The sequence below is a fragment of the Crotalus tigris genome, unplaced genomic scaffold, assembly GCF_016545835.1.
Source record: "Crotalus tigris isolate CLP2741 ecotype Arizona unplaced genomic scaffold, ASM1654583v1 scf7180000018371.15429387391:27106975, whole genome shotgun sequence".
Lineage (NCBI taxonomy): Eukaryota > Metazoa > Chordata > Lepidosauria > Squamata > Viperidae > Crotalus > Crotalus tigris.
Window position 1 is genome coordinate 13,765,149 of NW_024096970.1, and position 21,713 is coordinate 13,786,861.

Below are 21,713 nucleotides of genomic sequence, written 5' to 3' on the forward strand. Positions count from 1 at the left end.
AACTAGAGTTTGAGGTCCTGTTCCTAGTTCAACACCTTAATATAGGGGTATTCAAACTTGGCCCTTTTATGACCCCTGCTTTAATAGCTACATCATCTTGACTCTCATGGGTTTTTTTTTTTTTTTTGAACATCTGGTCATTTTAATATGCTTACATTTTAAAATTATGTAATCCCTATTTGAAAAATCACCTGGTGGGTATAAAACACTTGATAAGCAGCATAAATTTGGTCATCACAGTAGAAAACACTATGTATGTCCAAAAACATTGTGCAGAAGGTATTACATGGGTGTCACTTGGTTATCCTATTGTCTTTTTAGAGAATTACAAGTTCAGCATGAACTCTTTTTGATTTCAGAAAACTTATGGAAAAAAAATTAAGTTTCTTCCAAGTTGAAAGATAGGCTAAAATATACATAATAAGAATAATAGCAAGGAGTACAAAGGTATGCACAATCTGCCTGCTGTCACAGTACGAGAATGTTAACTTGAAAACTCAGCTAAAATTGCTTTAAATGAGATCTAATATTCCCTTAAATCAGCAGTGAGTTTGAATGCGAGAAAGATAAGACAAATAAGAATATAAACTTAACATTTCTGGCTCTACTTCTCTTTCTGGTCTCCCACGCAGCATTACAGATGTTTCCTATTCTTAAAAAAGCATTTTCTCTCTCCTCACATCACAAGTCTTGGGGAGCTTAAAAGATGCCCCTTATTTTCTGTAATTCTGCAGAATGCAGTATCACACTGCAAAACTAACAATCCAGCCAACAATCTTCATACAGCATCAACATCTTTATTTGTACTAATAGTGTGAATGTGGATTTTTTTTTAAAAAAAAAGATGACAACTTTAAACTGAAAGTACATTCTAATCAATAGTGTTGAAGTATTTCCATGAAAAATACCAGGAATGGCAGACTAAGTTTATTTTACATACTAACATATAAATTCTGATTTGTCATTGGTGAAAGGACCTTTATGACTTTATTTATTCAAATTTGTTATAATCACCCAAGTTTGACTGACTCATAATTACAATTTATTTAACCATGTTTTATTGAATAAACTATAACTGGATGGGTTTATCTGACTCACAAGCAAGAAACCATGACTTGCAAGCCACAATGGCTAGATTTGCACATCAAATTTTATCCAAACAAAATAAATTACATTATATGTAAATCTGGTCAATATATTTTTCCATTTTATTTGCTTTTGTGGCAACTTCTTTATTTTACCTTAAACACTCACTACACTTTGTTGAGATATATGATTTTAGGCGATTTATTTGAGAAATCTCAAAGCTGTAGGCTAGACAGGAATCATAATATACATACACACAGACAAGAGTCAGTTTGGTATTGTGGTTAAGGCATCAAGCAAGTAAGCAGGAAACTTTGAAGTTTTAGTCCTACCTTAGGTACAAAGCACATACAGATATCTCCCAGAAGAATCACAAACTTGCTACGCTTTGGTCTAGCATGTTGTATAAATCCTTCTAGTTCATGGTTCAATATGCTGCAAGAAACAATTTCATAAAGCAGTCAAGTCCAGGTGATTTCCATTACCATATAAAATAGTCAAGATGGAGGCTACAATGGTGTGATCAAATTTCAACTTTTTATCGGTATTGCAAAATGTGCAGAAATTCAATTTAATGTTGTGGGCATCATTTTGACTGTTTCGACCATATCCCGAGGACATCCCTCGATTCTAGCCTAATGCTTCCTAGCACCATCAAAGTAATATCTGTGGTCAATTCTCCACATTATATTAAGCCGTACGATAACGTGATTGGGTTTTAGCTTCTGGACATGGATCTAGCCATTTTTCCTCAGAGCTTTAATTCAAAATTAAAAGTAGCTGAGCTGTTCCTTCTTTTAAAGAAAATGGCTGAAGGAATGGTAAGAAAGTATGAGTTACAGTATATTTGTTCTTTGCATCTGTCATAAAATGCCAAACAGAGGAAGAGTAAAATTTCTAAAAGCTTTGCCTGAAAATACAACTCCAGACCTATTATTATAGGGTTGTATGGATGTGGCAAGGCATTCAATAAATGCTTTGCCTGGAAGCATCTTTTTTCTCTCCTGTCTTGAACTGGAGCAGATCTACGATTCAAAGCATATTGTATTTGTTTGGAGTAAGACCCAGTGACTCGAGTTAAACGGCCTTCTCGGGAAGCTGATAACAAGATCTGGCTTGTTCCTGGTTGCCTTCTCCACTTCAGTTTCACAATCAGGGTTGCCAACGTTTCAACGAACTTTTATCCTTGTGCCCTTAGCAATTTCAAGGAGTCTGACTAAATATTTTGACTGTTTTGATTGATTCCACGTGAAACACGATTGACGTTCCTTCTTAATCAATTCGATCTATGGTACAAGAATATATTAATTTAAAAAACGTGCCCGGTTAGGGGGCGGAGGAGGAAGGGATTATGGGAGAGCGGTTGTTTTAGTAATATTGAGATCAAATGATAAGAATAGTTTTTTAATTTGCAAAGGGCTTCGGTCGCAGTCCAGGAAGTCCAAATACTCGATAATCAAGGATAAAAATATAATAATATGAATATTAAAATAACATCCCCTCGTTTCCTCTGAAAAACAAAACTCAAACTGACGGCCGCGCCCACCCCCCCCCTCGGAATTCTGCAGTCTCGCTTGTGGGCGGGGCTAACGGTATGATTAAAATAAGAGGCGGGGCTACAAAGCAAGCCGGCTGGGCTAGAGTCCCCGCCGCAGGAGAAGGGGTGGGGCTTGTGCCTCGGCTTCCATTTCTGGGTGGAGCCTCGCCGCAAAACTTGGATAGTGTTGGCTTCGGGGTGGGCGGGGCCAGCCGTGCCGCTATCTGCCGCACTCGCTTTGCTTCTCGTTGCGCTGAATCCGCTCTTGCCGCTGGCCGTTTCTGTGGTGGCGGCGGCGGCAGCACTTTTTGCGCGCTTCTTGGTTGCGCTGCTGTCTTAATTTTCCATGCGAGCCGTCCGGAGAGGCTCCGGGAAGGGCTGCCGCCTTTTGCCCAAGATCGAGGACCAGCCTGGGATGACCTCAGGCTTGCTTTGGGCTGTTTGAGCAGCGCGGCGATCAAGGGGAATCTAATGGAAGCGATGTCCCCGCAACAGGATCACATCGGCCAGGGGCGCTCTTCCTCTGTGACAGGAGGGAATCGGCGTTCCGCCGCTTCGGAGGGCAAGAAGGTGAGAGCTCCGACGCCGCGTTCCCCAGTGCAGAATCGCCGACCGGGGGGAATGGAAAGCCGGCTCCCTCCTTAGGCAAATGGGGCGGGGGAGGCAGGCTTGCGCGGTTTCCTTCCCTCCCTCCCTGCCCGACCCTTGCAGGTGGATGACCCTCCGTTGCTCCTTTCCTCGGAAGTCAGGTCAGTTAATTGCAACCTTTTCCCACGCCTAGGCTGGTCGTCCTGCAGCCCAGAACCTGGAAGCTGTGGCGGATTTACTTGGGAGCAAGCCCCACCGAGACCAGCGGGATTCCCTTTGATAAAGGCTGGCGCTGCAATCTGTTAAAGAAAAAGATGGCTTTGGGGGGTTTCCCAGGTGTTGCTCGTGTCCCCCCTTCCTCTTCCCGTTCTGCCTTCCCTTTAGGTTTCTCTCCCCGCCGCTTATCCCCCTTTCCCTGAATGCAATCGGTTAGCTCCGTGTCTTGCAAGGGGGCGAAATAAAACGTGCGAACGCGACCCTATGAAGGTCGCCATCCCGGGTCTGCTCCAGAACCTTTCCCCTGCCTAGCCTGCTGTCGGCGTCGCCTCGGGGGAAGGCGGGCAGGTCCCGCGGGGGTGTTCGTTCTCCTCCGAGGACTTTCAGCCGTTGGGTCACTGTGAGTCGTGACTCGGAGGAGCTCGCCCGCCCGCCCACAGCTGAGCCCCGATCTCTGGCGCGGTTGTGGCCGCAATACGCCGCCTCCTTGGAAAGCATCCGAAGGGTTGGAAGGGGAGGTGCGTTATTCCCCCCCCCCCCGCCCTTCTTTCCCGCAGGGGAGTTTGACTTCCCCTGCTCGGGTTCGCTTGGCTCGTGGGTGGCTGCACTTGACTGGGGAAGGATGGAGGCCAGTGCACCGAGTGACGATCCGCTCTTGCAGTCGCGCGGGGAGCCCGCTCGTGACTTACAAATACCATATTTCTGAGTGGGGTTTGTGTATGTGTATGTAAAATCCGCGGCCCATTACCTTGAAGATGATTTCATCCTAGGGACCAGGTGCTCTGCTGGCATCGCCTTTGGAATAACAGCAGCCGTGTCATCTCATTTCGGTTTGAGTGGTTTTCTCCTCTAAAAGTGCTCCTGTGTATCTAATTCTGAGTTTTTTCTTCTAGGCTGCTGTCCTGGGTAGGAACTTGAACAATGAGACTTAACTGCTGAATTCACAGGCAGGGGGTGGTGGTAATGAGAGACTCTTGTGCTTTCTATATTTCCCTCCTACCTTTAAAATAACTTTACATAAGGGAGGCTGGTGTTGGTGTTCCCAAATTCGATTGGGGGGGGGGAGAAAGATACAGGGGTGAGACCTCAAGGCAACCAATAAGTATATCACTATGAGTTATTTGAACAATCTTTGTGTAGACTCTTTTGTACTAGATTCCAACAGCCAAGGAATTCTAGAGACGCACAAATGGGACAGCAAGATGTTATCTTCTCTTTCTATATTTGTTTTCCCCTGATAGCAGCTAGACTATGACACATGCTGGACCAGGAGCTGCTTTTCAATAATACTTTATTTAGGAATATATCAGGTTGCATTTCAAAACAGTTTACTAGCGTAGTGTGTAGAGAATTAACAAAATATTGTAATGTTGAAAAATCTGGTTCAGGACTGGCTTGCTGGCCAGCCTTGTGTTGTTCTAGATATTGCATTTTTTTCTTCTCTTTGCCAGCTTGGTCTAATGGTTAAAGCTCCAGGCTAGAAACTGGGAGACCTTGAGTTGTAATCCTGTCTTAGGCATGAAAACTGGCTGAGTAACTTTGGGCCAGTCACACTCTTTCAGCTCTATCCATCTCAAAGGGTTGTTGTTTGCTGGTAAACTAGTAGGATGAAGGAGTAATATATATGTTTGCTGCCATGAATTATTTATGAAATAATAAAAGTGGGATGTAAATAAATTCTATGGCCCCTTGTAATATTCAGTTCAGGCTGGATTGTTCCCAGCACTTATGCAATTCTTTTTCTTATGCTTCTATTTCTCTAAACCAGGGGTAGGCAACCTTGGCTCTTTTATGACTCGTGGACTTCAACTCCCAGAATTCATAAAAGAGCCAAGGTTGCCTACCCCTGCTCTAAACCTTCAGATTCTTCCAAGCCTTCCATAATCTTTTTTTTAAGCATGGAAGATGCTTGCCTTGATTTTTTAAGGATGCAGACTCAAAGAATGAGTTTTTTTCATAGTATATAGCTTAGTGTTTTATAGTGGCTAGTGATTCTTACATTTGTAGCTAATTATCCTTTTGATTCCCCCCCCCCACATTTTTGTACATGTTTTTACCTTGGCATCCAAGACAATGAATGTGTTTCCCTTAGAGACCTACTCTCTTCTACAGACCTGTGTCTGTAGATGGTGCCATCCATTTATGAAATTTGGATGACTTTTTCTCTTGAAAAGTAGAAATGGGTCTGAGACCCTACTTGATCTACAGTCTATTATGTGGGCTGCTATCAGATTTATTGATTACATTTTTTTTTACAATTGGAACACAAATAAATGAGTTCTTTTTTTAAAAAGTATTTTCAGATCACCAGTTTTCTGACTTCAAAGTCACTCACTCTAGGTCAGTGGTTCTCAACCTGTGGGTCGGGACCCCATTTGGGGTCGAACGACCATTTCATGGGGGTCGCCAAACAACGCAGTCCGCCATTTTTTTTCCCCTTTTCCTTAGCTGTGCTACTCCCTTTTATTCTATTGGCTTTTGAAAGCCAATAGAATAGACTCTCTTGAATAGAGTCTAATTCTATTGGCTTTCAAAAGCCAATAGGAATTGTCCAGGCTGTCTCTGCCCTGCTGAGCCCACCAAAAGTCCCATTCTGCAAACGCTGCTGCACCAGTTGAGTAGTCCTCGACTTATGACCGGTTGGGGGTCACGGCATTAAAAAGGTTGAGAACCACTGCTCTAGGTGATGTTGTCTTGAGTTTCTGAGACTTGAGTTTCTGAGATTACAGATGGAGTGTATAGACGGAGTGTATTGTGAACTCGATGTGTCTGATAAAAGTGGGACATAGATGGATAGAGGTTTGAGTGATTTACGGTAGATGGGTAAAATTTCAGTTGATTGCATTGCTCCTACAACAGTAATAGCTAATAAACTAATAGGTCTCCCTGCCACTGATCATGAATTTGGTTGCCATAACAATGCCTCAGGTAGAGTGATGATACCAGAGAATCAGGATTTTTTTTTTTTTTCCAAAAAAGAAGACTTGTGGACTTGCTTCTGGGACTGATCACAGAATTTTGGCTGAGCGTGTTCTTAATAATTTAGCTTGCACTTGGATTCAGAGCATGGATGTCTTGGTATTCTCTAAAAAAGGGGAAAAAAAGATTTTCCAAACCTGAAACCTGCCTGCCTCAGTTTAAGAACTAAAGCTTCAAGCTTCAGTGTCCACACTTAGAAAATTTGAATATAGGAAATTTCAGCAGGATTTGTAGGGAAGCAAAATAGTACAAACAAGGATGAGTGACCAGTTTCAGACAGCAATGTGAGAAAGGCTAGAATTGTTATCTGAATGGTTCAGCAAGATTTTGAAAATAAAGGATTGCAGAATCTAGTAGGAAAAGGAGCATTTGAATTCTGCTTCAGGCAAGGGAATTTTGTGTTAAGATGAGATAAGCAATAAGGTGATCATTGAGGTTGAAACCATTACTTTAGTAATTAGGATACTCCAAGTGTTAAGATGATGTTGTAATACGTGTGTACTGTTGTACAAAATTCCTCCCTTTCACTCTTATGTGTGTGGGCTTGCCACAGTATAAGAAATCTAGCAAAAAAAGAAGTGTGATTTATGAGTCAGTGATAACATTGGGATCCTGAATACTTCAGCATCTTCTTCTTTCTCCCAGTTTTTTAAACTCTGCTCCCGCTAGAGACCATTCCAGAATAAATAGAATGAAGAATAAAGGAGGAACCAAACTAAGAAGGAAATCTCCTATTTGCAGGGTTTGCATTAAAATGTCATTAAATCTCGGCCAGCACATTCTCCTTAGAGAATTAGTACAGCAGGCTGCCAAATGCTTATTGGGATTTTAAAGCCTGCCTGGGTTATTATAGAGCACATCATAAATATTTCCAGTCCTGATCACATTGGGAAGAGAAAAATGGGAATACCATATATGTAGTTTCTCTCTTGGATGTCAGCCCTCAAGCCCAATGTGAGATAGTGTACTAATAAACAGTTCACTGGAATCAAGGACATTGAGCATCTGAAATGTTCTTCAGTTTGGCATTCAATTGAATGTTTCATTTCAGCAAGAAATCATTTTGGTTTATCCTCACCAGAATAAAGGTTTGTTGTACTGGGAGATAAAAACGTTCAGGACATCCAAAAGGCTTAACAAATTTGCTGGAGCATAAGGTTTTCAGGACTAGAATCCTCTTCAACCACTGGAATGTCATGACTAGCGAGACCACTTTCTATTAGGGTGTGTAAGTCTCATTAAATTAGCTTCTGCAAGTGCGTAAGTAAGATTGCACAGTCAATACTCTGAGATGATTGTTCAGTTGCATATATATATTGTATACCAGAGGTCCCCAACCCCAAAATTGCAGCCCACTACCAGGCTATGGCCTGTTCAGAACTGGGCTGTGGAAGCATGCACAGTTCCAGTTGCACACACTGCAGGAGGGTAAGGCATCCATGCAACTCCATTTCTGCGAGTGGCAGGCATGCATGCCCACTGCTACTGCAAATGGAGCTGCATATGCGCTCTCGCCCGCCGCATGCGCAGAACCATCTCCTCTTTCTCACATACACACACATACACACACACACCATTTGTCCACAAAGCTGGAAAGGTTGGAGACTGTGGTTGTATACAGTTAGTCATCAACTTACAACCATTCATTTAGTGCAGCGGTTCTCAACCTGTGGGTCGGGACCCCATTTGGGGTCGAATGACCATTTCATGGGGGTCGCCAAACTGTCCTACTCCCTCTTATTGGTGGCCACACCCACTTGGGGGTCACCACAACATGGGGAACTGTATTATGGGGTCACGGCATTAGAAAGGTTGAGAACCACTGATTTAGTGGCCATTCAAAGTTACAACAGCACTGAGAAAAGGGACTTATTACCAGTTTTCACACTCATGATCATTGCAGCATTCCCACGGCCGCGTGATCAAAGTTGGAGTACTTGGAACTGGCATGTATTTATGACAGTTGCAATGTCTCATGATTCTATGTGATCATCATTTGTAACCTTCCCAGCCAGCTTCCAACAAGCAAAATCAGTGGGAAAAGCCAGATCGTTGACAACCACATGATTCATTTAACTGTAGTGATTCGCTTAACAACTGTGGCAAAAAAGGTTGTAAAATGGAACAAAACCCATTTAATTGCTTTAGCAATGGAAAGTTCGGGCTCATTTATGGTCATAAATCAAAGACTATCTATACAGCACTATAGTTTTTTTCTGTCTAAAACTCTACTTCCTGGAAAACCCTCCAAAATTCTTGAGAACATTTTATTCATTGCTTAAAGATGCAATGCTTGTCAAGTCTGCATAATATCCAGCAGAACTTAATATATAACTGATTTGGGTGATGGATATGAGAGCTGTGTAGTATTGATTAAAGTGTTGGAGTAGGAATAGACAGATCCAGGTTATAATCCAACTTCAGCCACAGAAGTTTATTAGGTGACTTTAGACCAGTCGCGCTCTCTCAGTCCATACTTTTAGTAGTTTAATTTTATTTTATCAAATTTCAAATTGATTTTCAGTGATAAAAGCAAATCACTAAAGAGAGAGAAGGGATATTTTGGAAAAATTATTATCAGGTATTGCCTAAAGTTACTTTTCCCATCCTGGTGTCCTCTGAAGGTTCTCTTCTCACACAGTAATCCACTGACTAGCATATTAGTTATATTACGTTAAATTAAGGGAAGAATTATTGTTTGTACCAGTTTTCTCCAACCTAGTGCTTTTCAAAGATAGCATACTGTACTTTTCAGAAATGTAGGAATGTTGGCTGCAAACTCCGTGATTCTTGTGCAAATCAGCCAATTGTGATATTTGAGTAGGATAAGTAATAAATCATAATTTATTTGCATTGAAAACCTACAGTAGCTACATTCACATACCAAGTCAAAGAAGAAACATGTGAAGTACAATGCAGTTGTATGAACAAGGTATGAACAGAACAAAGTCCTCTGGTAGCATTTCTGTGTGTGTGTTTTGTAGTTGCATAGCAGGCAGAAGTTCAAAAGGTGAATAAAAGTTTAATACAAACAACAGATTATTATCTTAAGAGCTGCATGAATTTCTGCTTGTCTTGTATCGGGAGACCTGCCAGAAAAGCTACTTGTGAACATTGCTCTTGGTATGACAAGCTGTTCCTGTTCATAAATCATTTTTTTACATGAAACTATTGAAATTAAGAACCCTTTGTTTTAAAATGCTGTGCCTTTGGGTGTCTGGCTCTTGCATTAGGTGACTACCTTGAACGCCTTTTAAGTCATATATTGAGCCACTGTATATTGAATTATTATATTAGAGAACTTCTTATGGAGCCTGGGATTTAAGCTGTTTTCACTTATTAATATAGTTTGTAAAGGAATATTATCCCAGCTTTCTACCCAGACTATGTAATGCTGGAGAAGGATTAAATGGGTATGATACCCTAACTTTAAAGCTGCAGAGTTTAAATGTAAGCTCTATTGAACTTAGAAGATCTTACATGAGTTTATTAGGAAGCTGAAAATGGTTCCTAGAGCTAGTCTGTGGAATCCCTTGAATTTGTTGATGTCCTGAACTATTTAAATCATTTTTATCACTGTTTCTGTTATTCTGATAGCATATGATCATATCTGTCAGAAATTATCAGGTAATATATTGTTGTTAAACATTGGTGTCCGATGATCTCCATCTGGGGATCGTAGGAGCTTTAGTCCAACATATCTAAAGGGCCTTGGGTTGGGAATGGAGAAAGCTGCTTCCAATAAATACTGTTTTTAAAATAATTGTTATGAATTTGCTTCTTCATTTCACCAATACTTCAACGACAACTTAAAAAGTAACATGAAATTATCACAGACCTTAGTACAGGGGTGTCAAACTGCCAGCCCGTGGGCCGGAAGCGTCATGGCGAAACCGTGCCCACTCCATTGCCGGCAACGGAAGAAAAGTCACGATACGTCGTGACATGTCACTTGACGTTGCGAGTTTGACACCCTTGCCTTAGCAGAACTAGATTTGAATGACTACAGATCTTCTCCATCAGACAATGTCTAAATATCAACTTTATAGCTTCAAAATTGTCACTTCTTCATTCTTCTTATTCAGACTCTGTATTTGCTTTGATAAAGAGTTTGAGAACATTTGGAAACCTGTATACTTTGTTACCATGTTTTTGTTGACCTAAGAATGCTAATATCGTGTATGGATTTTGGATGATGGTGATGTTGATAATGGTTTTGTGGCCCCATGTTCCATCTTGCTAACATCTTTTGGGGAAAGTGGCAATACAGGTAGCCCTCAACATACAATCACAATTCAGCCCCATTTTCTGTTGCTAAGTAAGACAGTTGTTAAGTGAATCACTGCAGTTCTTAAGTTAGTAACATGATTGTTAACTGAATTTCACATGACCCCAGGACACTGCAATCTATAAATACATGCCAGTTACCGAGCGCCTGAATTTTGATCATGTAACCACAGGGAAGCTGCAACGGTCATTTGAAAAACAGTCATAAGTCCCTTTTTTTCAGTGCTGTTGTAACTTCAAACAATCACTAAACAAATAGTTGTAAGTTGAGGAACACCTGTGTGCAGAGTATGGAAAGGGAGTGAAAAAAATAAATAAGCAGACAAAGCATGAATAAAGAAAAAAAAGACAGGAGATATATTTATAGCAACCACATCCCCAACTCTATTTACTACAAATATTTTTGCTATAATAAATAACTAAATAACTAAAGGGACATTACTCACCCTTATTTTATTCCCTGATGTATGCTGAACCATTTACTAAGCAGTCAGATTAGTCTCAGTTATTAAATAGAACATTCAGCATGCTTGGATGCTAATATTTGTATCATTTGTTTCGGTTCCCTTCTTCAACATATCACTATCATTTCCATATACTTCTCTGAAATAATTCTTGCATTCTCTCACTTGAATTTCATCCCAAGCTATTTCATTTCTTCAATTTAATGCCAGACAATCTGCAGGATGCTCCTTATTTAGCCCTCTTAACCTACTGTACTTCCACAAAGTATATATATATATTTATTTCAAAGCAAAATTGCTATGTATTTTCTCTGCTTCTTTTAATCCCAACTATTTCATGCTCACTTTTTGTACATTCGTTACAATTAACTTTTTGTCTCTGTACTGAATATACAATATTTTTAGCTCCTTATATTTTTACAGCAAATTTCCATTCATGGCATTTTTTTTCTTCAGCTGCTATTTCTCTACATCATTCCACTGGGCATCCTTTTTTCATTTTTTCTTTGGCATAATTTCACATTCTCAATATAGTAACTTAATTCTTTTAACTATTCCAGGTGGTTTCCTCAATCTCTTTCCTTATGTCCATTTTCCACTAACTCTGTTGGGAATAGAATATATTCTACAATGGGACACGGGCCTCAATCTGATGGATGCTCAACCCATTGATTTTATCGCAGCCATGGAACCCACAATACAAGGCGTAGTTATCAGCGATGCAGAAAAGAACTCCATAAGGCAGCGAGTCACAGGGCTACTCATGGGCCACAAACGACGCCACGTCTTACCAGTAGGGGAGAGAAAGGCCCTAAAGCAGTGGTTCTCAACCTGTGGGTCGGGACCCCATTTGGGGTCGAACGACCATTTCACGGGGGGCCGCCAAATAACGCAGTCCGCCATTTTTTCCCCCTTTTCCTTAGCTGTGCTACTCCCTTTTATTCTATTGGCTTTTGAAAGCCAATAGAATAGACTCTCTTGAATAGAGTCTAATTCTATTGGCTTTCAAAAGCCAATAGGAATTGTCCAGGCTGTCTCTGCCCTGCTGAGCCCGCCAAAAGTCCCATTCTGCAAACGTGCTGCAAGTTGTCTGCAGCGAAGGCGAGCTGTCTGGAAGCTTCCACCCTCCCTGCTGAGCAACTACTAAAAATGTAAGTAAAAGAGGGCCAGGGGTGGGAGGTGGCAGGCCGGCGGGCGCAGGGAAGGTTGCTGGCGCACGTGGGGCCCGGCGGGTGCCTTATCTCCCTTGGGCTGAGCCAGCTGTGCCGTCTCTGCCGCTTGCCAGCCACGCCTCGGCCGGCGCAGGGGGCAGCACCACGCATGCGTGGCACTCCTGGGCAGGGAAAGTCCTCGACTTACGACCGGTTGGGTAGTTCTTGACTTACGACCGGTTGGGTAGTCCTTGACTTACGATCGGTTGGGGGTCGCGGCATTAAAAAGGTTGAGAACTACTGTTTTAAACATACAAAACCAAAGTGGTTTAAAAAAACAAACAAAAAAACCCTAGTGTGATGGAATAACAAGTTATAGTTTCGAAGAACTCTAGGTGACCATGATAGACATTTTGGACATTGCAAACACTGGAAGTAATGGATTATATCTTAGTGGCTATGATTATTTTAAGCTGGATTTTGAAACCTAACAAACAATTTTTGCTTGTGAGTGTTGGTGCAGGGGAGAAACACACACAGATGCATGTACATATACACATACCTGTATGCCACTTCAAGTGTTTTCCAGTTCTTACGATTGTGAGGAAAAATGGAATGTGTTGGGCATTCTTTGTTAAGATATTAAAGACAAGAGGGAATGTAGATCCCATTTCTAGCATGTGTTCCTTTTTTTTATTTGCATGTCTTTCTAGATTTTAATGGAAATGGCAATAATTAAAACCGCCTTGTTAAACATGTGCACTATTTCATCAGATTTAATTTCTTCCAACTATTTTCTATTTCTATATCTTTCTATTAACTATTACACAAGTCCTATAGAGAATTATAATATAAATCTATTTTGGGGTAGGGATTAATCCTAATTCAAAAATTTCTTACATAGTTGCCTGGAATGTTGTCTGTCACGACGTTATGAAATTTTTCTTTTCCTTCAGGAAACAAGACACAAGACACGATTTTGTGAATACTGTAAATAGATCTCGACTAAGCCTGGAGAAATAATAATCCATTTGTTTAAAAATGAAACTTCTTGATTTCTTCTAATTTTTTTTCTTCCTTGGCAGAAATGCAAGTTGTCCACAAAAATAATGGCAGGGCTTTAGATTTATAGTACAGCTTTGTATTTCCACCCAGAAATGAGAGGCTGCAGTAAAATGAGTTCGTGCTATAGCCTGGAATTTGTGTGTATGTGTAAAAACATCAACTTATCTTTAAAATATCTTTTTCATATCAACATAGCCTATTGTTCTAACATTGCAGGTAGGACAGGAAGCTGTGTAGCGTCCATCAGCCTTGAGGCATATTTGAATATTGAAAACCAATAATGGGCTAAGTTGGATCGATTGATTGAAAAAAAGGAAGCATACAGATAACTCTCAACTTATGATCGGTTGTTTAGCTGTCATTTGAAATTATGATAAACCTTCCAAAAGGTACTTATGATTCCGTTTTAAAGTTTGGACAGCCCCTCTCCTACAGTCATGTGAACTCATTTTGAGCACTTGGCAGTCAGCTCTAGGTATAATTGTTTTCAGTGTCCGGTGTTCATGTGATCACAATTTACAGTGTTTTGCTAAAAAACAGTGTTTACTTCTGGTTTTAGGCAAAAATGATTAATGTATTTGCTTAATTACTGCCGGGTTTGCTTAATAACTGCAGATTCACTTGATGATGATGATGATGATTATTTGTGTAATGACTGCTGCAAAAACAGGGTTGTAAAATTGGACCAGTCATGTGATCGCCCACTTTACCACCCTCAAGACTTAGGACCATAGTGGGCAAACTCCATTAGAGTCATAAACCAAGGGCTACCTATACTTCTTATGTTTTATTTAGATGAAACATATATAAACCTAACTTATCCTTATTCTGCATCTAAAGGTGCTGCTTGCCATCTGTGTTATAAATATTTCTTCTAAAAATAGCTTATCAATGTTTTTAGTTCACTAGCCAATATGAGTGAAACCTATTGCATGAGAATCTCTTTGAGGATGTATTCTTTTGCATGCCTGTTTTATAGAAAGTGCCATCAATATTTAGTTAGTTTGTTTGATTATTTATTTATTCAGTTTCTACAGCCACTCATTTCAACCAAGTCACTTGGGGGGAGGGGGGGTTGCCATTCTAAAACTATAAAACAGTTAAAATAATTAAAAACAATAAAAACATCACAAAATAAATACGAGTTTATTACATTAACTTATATAGTGTCCTGAGGTAAAACCTTCAGAATAGCTACCAAATGTGCAGTGTCTGAATTGGAAAACTGGAAAATTTTAACCTGCATTTTATACTTCCCTTTTAATATTTGTCATTTGAGTTTAATTTTTTGAGAAGTTCTTCCAGCTAAAATCCATTTGCAGCTTTTGTAAGCAGTTATTAGGTGCATCCATTAGCTCTCTTGCCTATACTAAAAAACAAATCCGCAGAGGGACCTTGTTTCAACTGATGCAACTTGTGCTGATTCTGTTAATGGTTGAATTGGCCCAAGTATGAAATAGAACTGCCCTTAATTAAATTAAATTAAGAGCGAGCCAAGTTATAACAAGCATAATCTTCCTGAGGAAAACTAAAAAGAATGTGATATTGTTAATTAAAATAAGTTTAATTATAGTTTATTGCTTGTATATTAAGTACTGTGTCATCATTTATTTAGTATGTTACCTCCATCTAAGGCTGAAAGTGAAACAATAAAACTGTAAAATGGACAAATCCAAATTTCATAAAATCAACATATAGTAAAAAATGTTAGGTATTCTACTATAGACTATACATTGCAGTAGACTCTTATAACCAGCCACTTACTGGTCATCTATGCCCCATTCTTTAATACCTTACACAAAGTTGTCTTGCTAGCGCTTTTCACTGGCAATACTGTAGGGAAAAAACCTTCTTGTCTTAGTTTGGCAGGCTGTCCCAGAATGAATGGACCTTGATTGAGAAATCCTGCCTCTGCTGCCCCAGTCCTCCTGTCTTCCTGGGGAGTAGAATCCACAATAATATATTCATTTTTGGCCAGAGGGTAGAGTCTATATTATTCCTTTTGGGCCTGCTTGTATTGAATGACAGATTCTACTTGAGCAGGTTGTCTCAGATACAAGGACCATGACATACAGGTAGTTCTCATCTTACAACCATTTATTTAACGATGGTTCAGAGTTGCAGCGGCCTTGGAAAAAGTGACCTGTGCTCGCACTCATGACCATCATATCATCCTGCGGTTATGTAATTGTAATTCGGGCGCTTGGCAAGTGGCTTCCATTTACAACCAGTTGTAGCATCCTGTGGTAACCTGATAGCAATTTTTGACCTTTTTTCTGATTTCCAGGAAAAAAATGCCCATTGGGGATTCACTTACACATGTGATTTGCTTAATGACCATGTGATCTGCTTAATGGATGTGGTGTTATGCTTAATGACCGCTGTAAAATTGCCATAAAATAAGGTCTGACTTCACTTATAACTGCAATGACTTATAGAAATGGTGGTCATAAGTCGAGGATTGCCCATAAAGGGTTTTATAGGTGATAACCAGCACCTTAAATTCGGAATGAGGCAACTTGCTGCAGCCAACTTGCCATGGTCAACTCTTTGCTGTCGGCTTGCCATGGCCAACTTGCTGCGGGACAACTCATTGCAGCCAATTCGCTGTGGGACAACTCGTGACAGGACAATTCAACAATTCAGTTATTTAAAATAATTAAAAAATGATTTTAATTTTTGTCATTCACATTTCATTTTGTCCCTCCTTTCTTTAATGATTCTGTTCCACCATTTTTTCAATATTGATGTAACTCTTGTCCCACTGCGATATGTCTTACCGCAATGTTGACTGCAGTGAGCTGGCCGTAGTGAGTTGGCTGCAGTAAATTGGGTGTGGCAGTTTGTCCTAGACACACCTTAAACTGGATTCAGAAGCAGATTATGAAGACAGTGCTGTTCCTGCAGAAGCTGCAATTTTAAAATGGGTGGAGCAGAATTGAAATTTTGGGGGATAAAATATAAAGGCCACCCCAGTGGAAAAATAAGTTAATGAAGAAGACAGTGGGGGTACCATGGACTAACCTTTTTGCTCCTAATCTAGATAATTCGTAATATTCTAAAGAATTCTCCTTCTCTTTTCCTTGGACTGAGAAAAGTTTTCTACTTGTCTCTCCTAAATTCATCTTCAAATGAAACTGATTTTGTTTCTTTGTATTTTTAGATTTTTCCTTCCATATTATAAAAAAATGTCTCCTAGAGTTGCCTCCCTGAGATAGGCTGCATAGAAGTTTAATAATAAAATAAAATTTAAAAATGCTCATGTTTAATTTTGTTTTGATGTTTTAGCAGAAAATGAAGAGCTTGGCCCAAAGACGACAGTCAGCACCATCCCTAGTTCTCAGCAAAGCTCTGAATAAAGCCAGAACAAGTGCCAGGTAAGGTGGACTCTTCTTTTTTATTATTTTATTTTATTTTATTTATTTATTTATTTCTGGCTCCATTTTCATCATAGTGTGGTTTTGATGAGTAACTATATCATACATGGCTAAACTAGTACCTGGAGGATAAACTGTAAGCAGGTTGATGTTTAGAATGTTCTTGCCTTGGGCAACTTGGAGGTATGGTGAAGAAAGCAAAGTTTGTAGAAAAACAGACTGCCCCCCTCCCCAAATTCCATTTTTGTTGTAGCCTTAGATAAACTCTCCAGACCCAGAAAAAGGACTTTGTGTCCTGAAGTTCCCTGGTTTGTGAGCGTTGCAAAGAGTGTCTGTATTTTGCAAAGCAATAATGAAATTGTTTCTTTGTAGAGTTGGCATGATGTTCAATCCCCAAAAAGATATACAGTACTTTATTTCTTCCAGTAAAGCAGAGTTTTGAATCAAGACGGTTTCCTTACAAATCTTGGCTTGTTTTAACTATGGTTTTATATCTGAATTCTGGCTTTTTAGATTAGCTGTTTTCCAGCAATCACAAACTGGATGATGTGGATGGAAAACAAAGCCTTATTCTTTTTATTCTAAATCTGCTCCAATTTCCACAAATGCTTAGATATGCACATTACATGTTATGAAGATTTTAATAATGATACAATTTTAGTTAAGGAATCTGTAGTTGAGATGCTTCTGGTTTAAGCTAAAGGCACTGGATTTTATGCATTAATTTCATTCTTAATAATTGTTTTCACCAATGTTTCTAATTTAGGTTGCCTTCTCAGGTGACATTTCTTCTTACAGAAAAAAAGACTATTTTCTTAAAATTTTACAGACCAATAACAAATCACCATGATTTTGTGGGGAAATGATTTACAGCAAAATCTTTACTTGGACAACTATAGTAAAGTTATTAGTTTAGGAGTAATTTTTAGCCATCATAGCATTTCTTTGTTTCTTATATAGTCTATAGTTATAGGTTCAGTTAATTCTCCCAAAATGCAAATCAGGAGATTTTGACATTAATTTTCAACTGCATGAAATGAATGCACCATAGGTTCATCCAAAATAGTAAAAAATATGAATTAAAAAGCTGCTTTGTAATAAATCTTTGGTATGATAATCCCAGAATTCTTTGCAAGGAGAGTTTCATTGGACAGTTTGCAAGATGTAGTGCTTGGCAACAACTTCTGCAAAACTACATTTCACTGTAAAATGGTTAACAGATGATAAAATTACTGAGATGTTTGTACAGCATTTTCTACAATTTTTTTTCTCCAAGTGCTTTATGTTGGCCACCTAAAGATTAACTGATATTTCCCACCTCTTTGGGTTTAATTATTATCTAATAAATTTGTAAGGCTATATTTGTAACTAATCTCCCCTACTCTTATAATTTATTGGAATTGCAGCTATTCAAGTCATTGGCAAAGTTGCAAGCAAACACAACTCACTCATTTAAATCAACACGTGGGTCTCCATTCAGTTGCTTCTCTCTCCTTCTCAAAATTGCTTTTCTGTTAATAAGAATCATTCTTCTTCATTAATAATCAAACAAATGGTGTTTGGATTTTTCTATTCTGTATGTTCTGAAAATGCTTTACTCTTGTGGCTTGTTTTTTTTTTCTTCTGAAGGAACAATGAGTGGTATCTTTAACACCTTCAATGTTTTGCTGTAAAAGCTGTTTTAATACTTACTCACTATTTTTAAACAAAATACTGAGTTCAAGTTCAAATAGATTACAGTTTTCTTTTGGTACTAAATGCTGATGTTAATAGTCACTCCAATGTCTTATGAGTATTTGATTAATGACTACAAAACTCCTTCCCAGCTGCATCTTATATCTGCAGAGGTTTTATATGAATATCCTATTTTAGCAGCTGATTCATCTCTGTATTTATTGACCTTAATGAGAGAGTTTGGTTAAGAAATATTTGGAAAAGCTGGCATATTTATATTTTCCTGGCCTTTTATAGGCAATTCTGATGTAGTATTTTTGCTGCTGAATGAAAATTACATCAAAATGTAATGTTGGCCATAGGCTTCTGATTTAAAACAGTTAAACATAGTAACTATCTTAATAATATTTAAATGTTCAGGGAAATGAGACTGAAATTTTAATATAGCATTTTTGGTTTTATATATATATATATATATATATATATATATATATATATATATATATATATATATATATATATATATAACCATAAATATATTTATTTTATATATATATACATATAATAAAAACAAGCAAATGTGAACACCAGGAAAAATTTAAAACTAGAAAATCAGCCATATGCGCCTACACTTGTGAGTGCTGTTCACACCTTTTGATGGCCAACTTGTGTTCAAGAGATTGAAAACTCGAATACATGAACAACCAACAGAACTCCCTTCCCTGGGGGTATGCACACATTCCAAAAGAGCAAGAGAGCTGTTGAACGGGAGAATAAACTCCAACACTCCAAGATCCCTTAAGACATCCAAGATGAACAACAACACCTCCCAATGAAAGAACAAAGGCCAGAACACACCGGCAAAAAACCCTTACATCAGAGATTCCAGACTGCCCAACGAATGACATCGTAATGAGCATCAGAGATGAGAAAGAGGGGGTGGAAATCATAGGAGGTGATGTATGTATAGGACATGGCCATGAATACATGGGAAACATATCGGGGGTAAAGATGAGAGGGGAATACCCAGCGCACAGCCTAACAGAGGGAGTAAAAGTAACTGGGAAAACACGGAGGAAACGAACGGCCAAAAAGGAGGGGGAAGGAATGTACCAAACGTAGGAGCCTGTAGCGAGGAGATAGATAACAACATACGCACGAAGAAGGAGAGTGGAGGAAGCAGAGCAAGTAACGGAGCGGCAGCATCAGTTAACATCAAGAATATAACCAACATGCAGCCCAATCAAGTAGGACTGATGACGAGGTCCAGGAGCCGTGTGCATAGACTGACCAGGACTATAAAGGAGACTCCCATCGACCGGTTTTAAGCCCTGATGATGTCGGCAGTTGGCTGACAAAAGCTTGGCATTAGATTAAATGTTTCTAGTTTTAAATATTTCCTGGTGTTCGTGTTTGCTTGTTTTTATAATATGATTATACCCAGGATTCGTGTTTTTAATGAAATTAGTAATATATGTGTATGTATGTATGTATATGGAAAGGCTGTTGGAATTGGGTATGTCTAGTTTAATGAAGAGAAGGACGAGGGGGGACATGATAGCAGTATTCCAGTATCTTAGGGGTTGCCACAAAAAATAAGGAGCAAGCTATTTTCCAAGATGCCTGAAGGCAGGACAAGAAACAACGGATCGAAACTAACCAAGGAGAGAAGCAACCTAGAACTAAGGAGAAACTTCCTGACAGTTAGAACAATTAACCAGTGGAACAGCCTGCCTCCAGAAGCAGTGAATGCTCCAACACTGGAAGTTTTTAAGAAGAGACTGGACAGCCATTTGTCTGAAATGGTATAGGCTTTCCTGCCTGAGCAGGGGGTTGGACTAGATGACCTCCAAGTTCCCTTCCAACTTTAATATATATATATATATATATATATATATATATATATATATATATATATATATATATATATATATCTATCTATCTATCTATCTATCTATCTATCTATCTATCTATCTATCTTTGGTTATTTGGGTTTTCTCCCGCGTCAAATTGGAAATGTCTTGGCAACGTTTCGACGAAGTCTCATTCATCATCTTCAGGCTGGTGTTTCGGCTTCATGCTTCTAGGAGCAACGTGTGATCATAGCTGTTTCTTCCTTTTAACTGCCAGTGGGAGTATGAACTGATTGGATGAAAGTTAGAGGGGATCTTGGAGGTCATCTAGTCCAACCCCCTGCTCAGGCAGGAAACCCTATACCATTTCAGACAAATGGCTTTCCAGTCTCTTCTTAAAAACTTCCAGTGTTGGAGCATTCACAGCTTTTGAAGGCAGGTTCTTCCACTGATTAATTGTTCTGACTTATAAATAAAATGAAAACCTAGTTAAAATCAGATAAATCCTCTTAGCTGAGAACCATAAACCAAGTGATGATAGAAAGTGAAAGTATTAGTGATATACATTCTGTCTAAAATTGTGCAGGAGGAGAGCTATGTTAGTCTGTGGTAGGCAAACATCAGGAGTCTCGTAGCATTTTTCAGACTAACAAATTTTATTAAAAGGTATTTGAGCATCTGATGAAGTGAGCGTACAGTTCACAAAGTCTTATACCTTTTAATAACTCCTGATAGTTATCTGTTAATCATTCAGTCTAACTGGATTCATTAATGTTCTTATATCTAATATTAATTATCCTAGTCCAATCTGAATCACAAATTGAAGCAAAAATAGAACATTAATAATGGTGTCCGATCACTTCCTATCTCTGGCATTTACAAATCAGTTTGATCTCTAAAAAATCCTGTTCTATTTTCTGTTTGTTTATTGTCATGATTATATGAGTGCAAGTTATTTCTTCAATTCTCCTTTTTCTGTCATAATCTTACATATCCGATAATGGTGTTGGCATGGCTTTTTCTATAAATAATACTTACGCTGAAAATACTGCAACCAAGTTCACACTAGACATATGTTGAAAATGGTAGCATCAATCAGCATCTGCTCACTTATGGTCTGCCTTTTAAAAAACAGATCTTGCATTTAGCTCCACTAAAAATTTATTGAGGAAGATATTCATGAATATGGAAAATACAGCTATGATCTACTTGTTTAGCTCTGAAATTTTATTGTGTGGGAAGTGTCTCAGTGTGAGTTCATGCAGTGTTTTAGATTTGTCTGAAACAAAACATCTCTTTTTTGCTTTTCTATGGAGAGATATTAATTGAAATCGAGACTAGTGAACAATTATATGTATGAGCCCAAGAGACCCTTGTTTGCATAAAGCATGAAATCATATTATATTACTTTCCACTTCTGAGCAGAACAAAAATGT

The 21,713-nt window shown here is 38.9% G+C and overlaps 1 protein-coding gene across 6 annotated transcripts in view; it reads left to right on the plus strand.

Moving 5' to 3' along the window:
* Positions 1-2,836: 2,836 nt before the first annotated feature.
* The window catches only part of ARHGAP20 (Rho GTPase activating protein 20), a 90,367-nt gene continuing 71,490 nt past the window's right edge, over positions 2,837-21,713 (plus strand). For 2 of the 6 annotated variants that reach the window (XM_039351510.1, XM_039351512.1), the window contains exons 1-2: positions 2,837-3,193; positions 16,662-16,750. In XM_039351510.1, coding sequence (XP_039207444.1) covers positions 3,095-3,193; positions 16,662-16,750 — 188 coding nt within the window. In that variant the 5' untranslated portion in view covers positions 2,837-3,094. Of the gene's footprint in view, positions 3,194-3,484; positions 3,548-4,034; positions 4,151-16,661; positions 16,751-21,713 lie in introns of those variants that run through there. The other 4 variants (XM_039351511.1, XM_039351513.1, XM_039351514.1 and 1 more) reach the window with 3 other exon arrangements.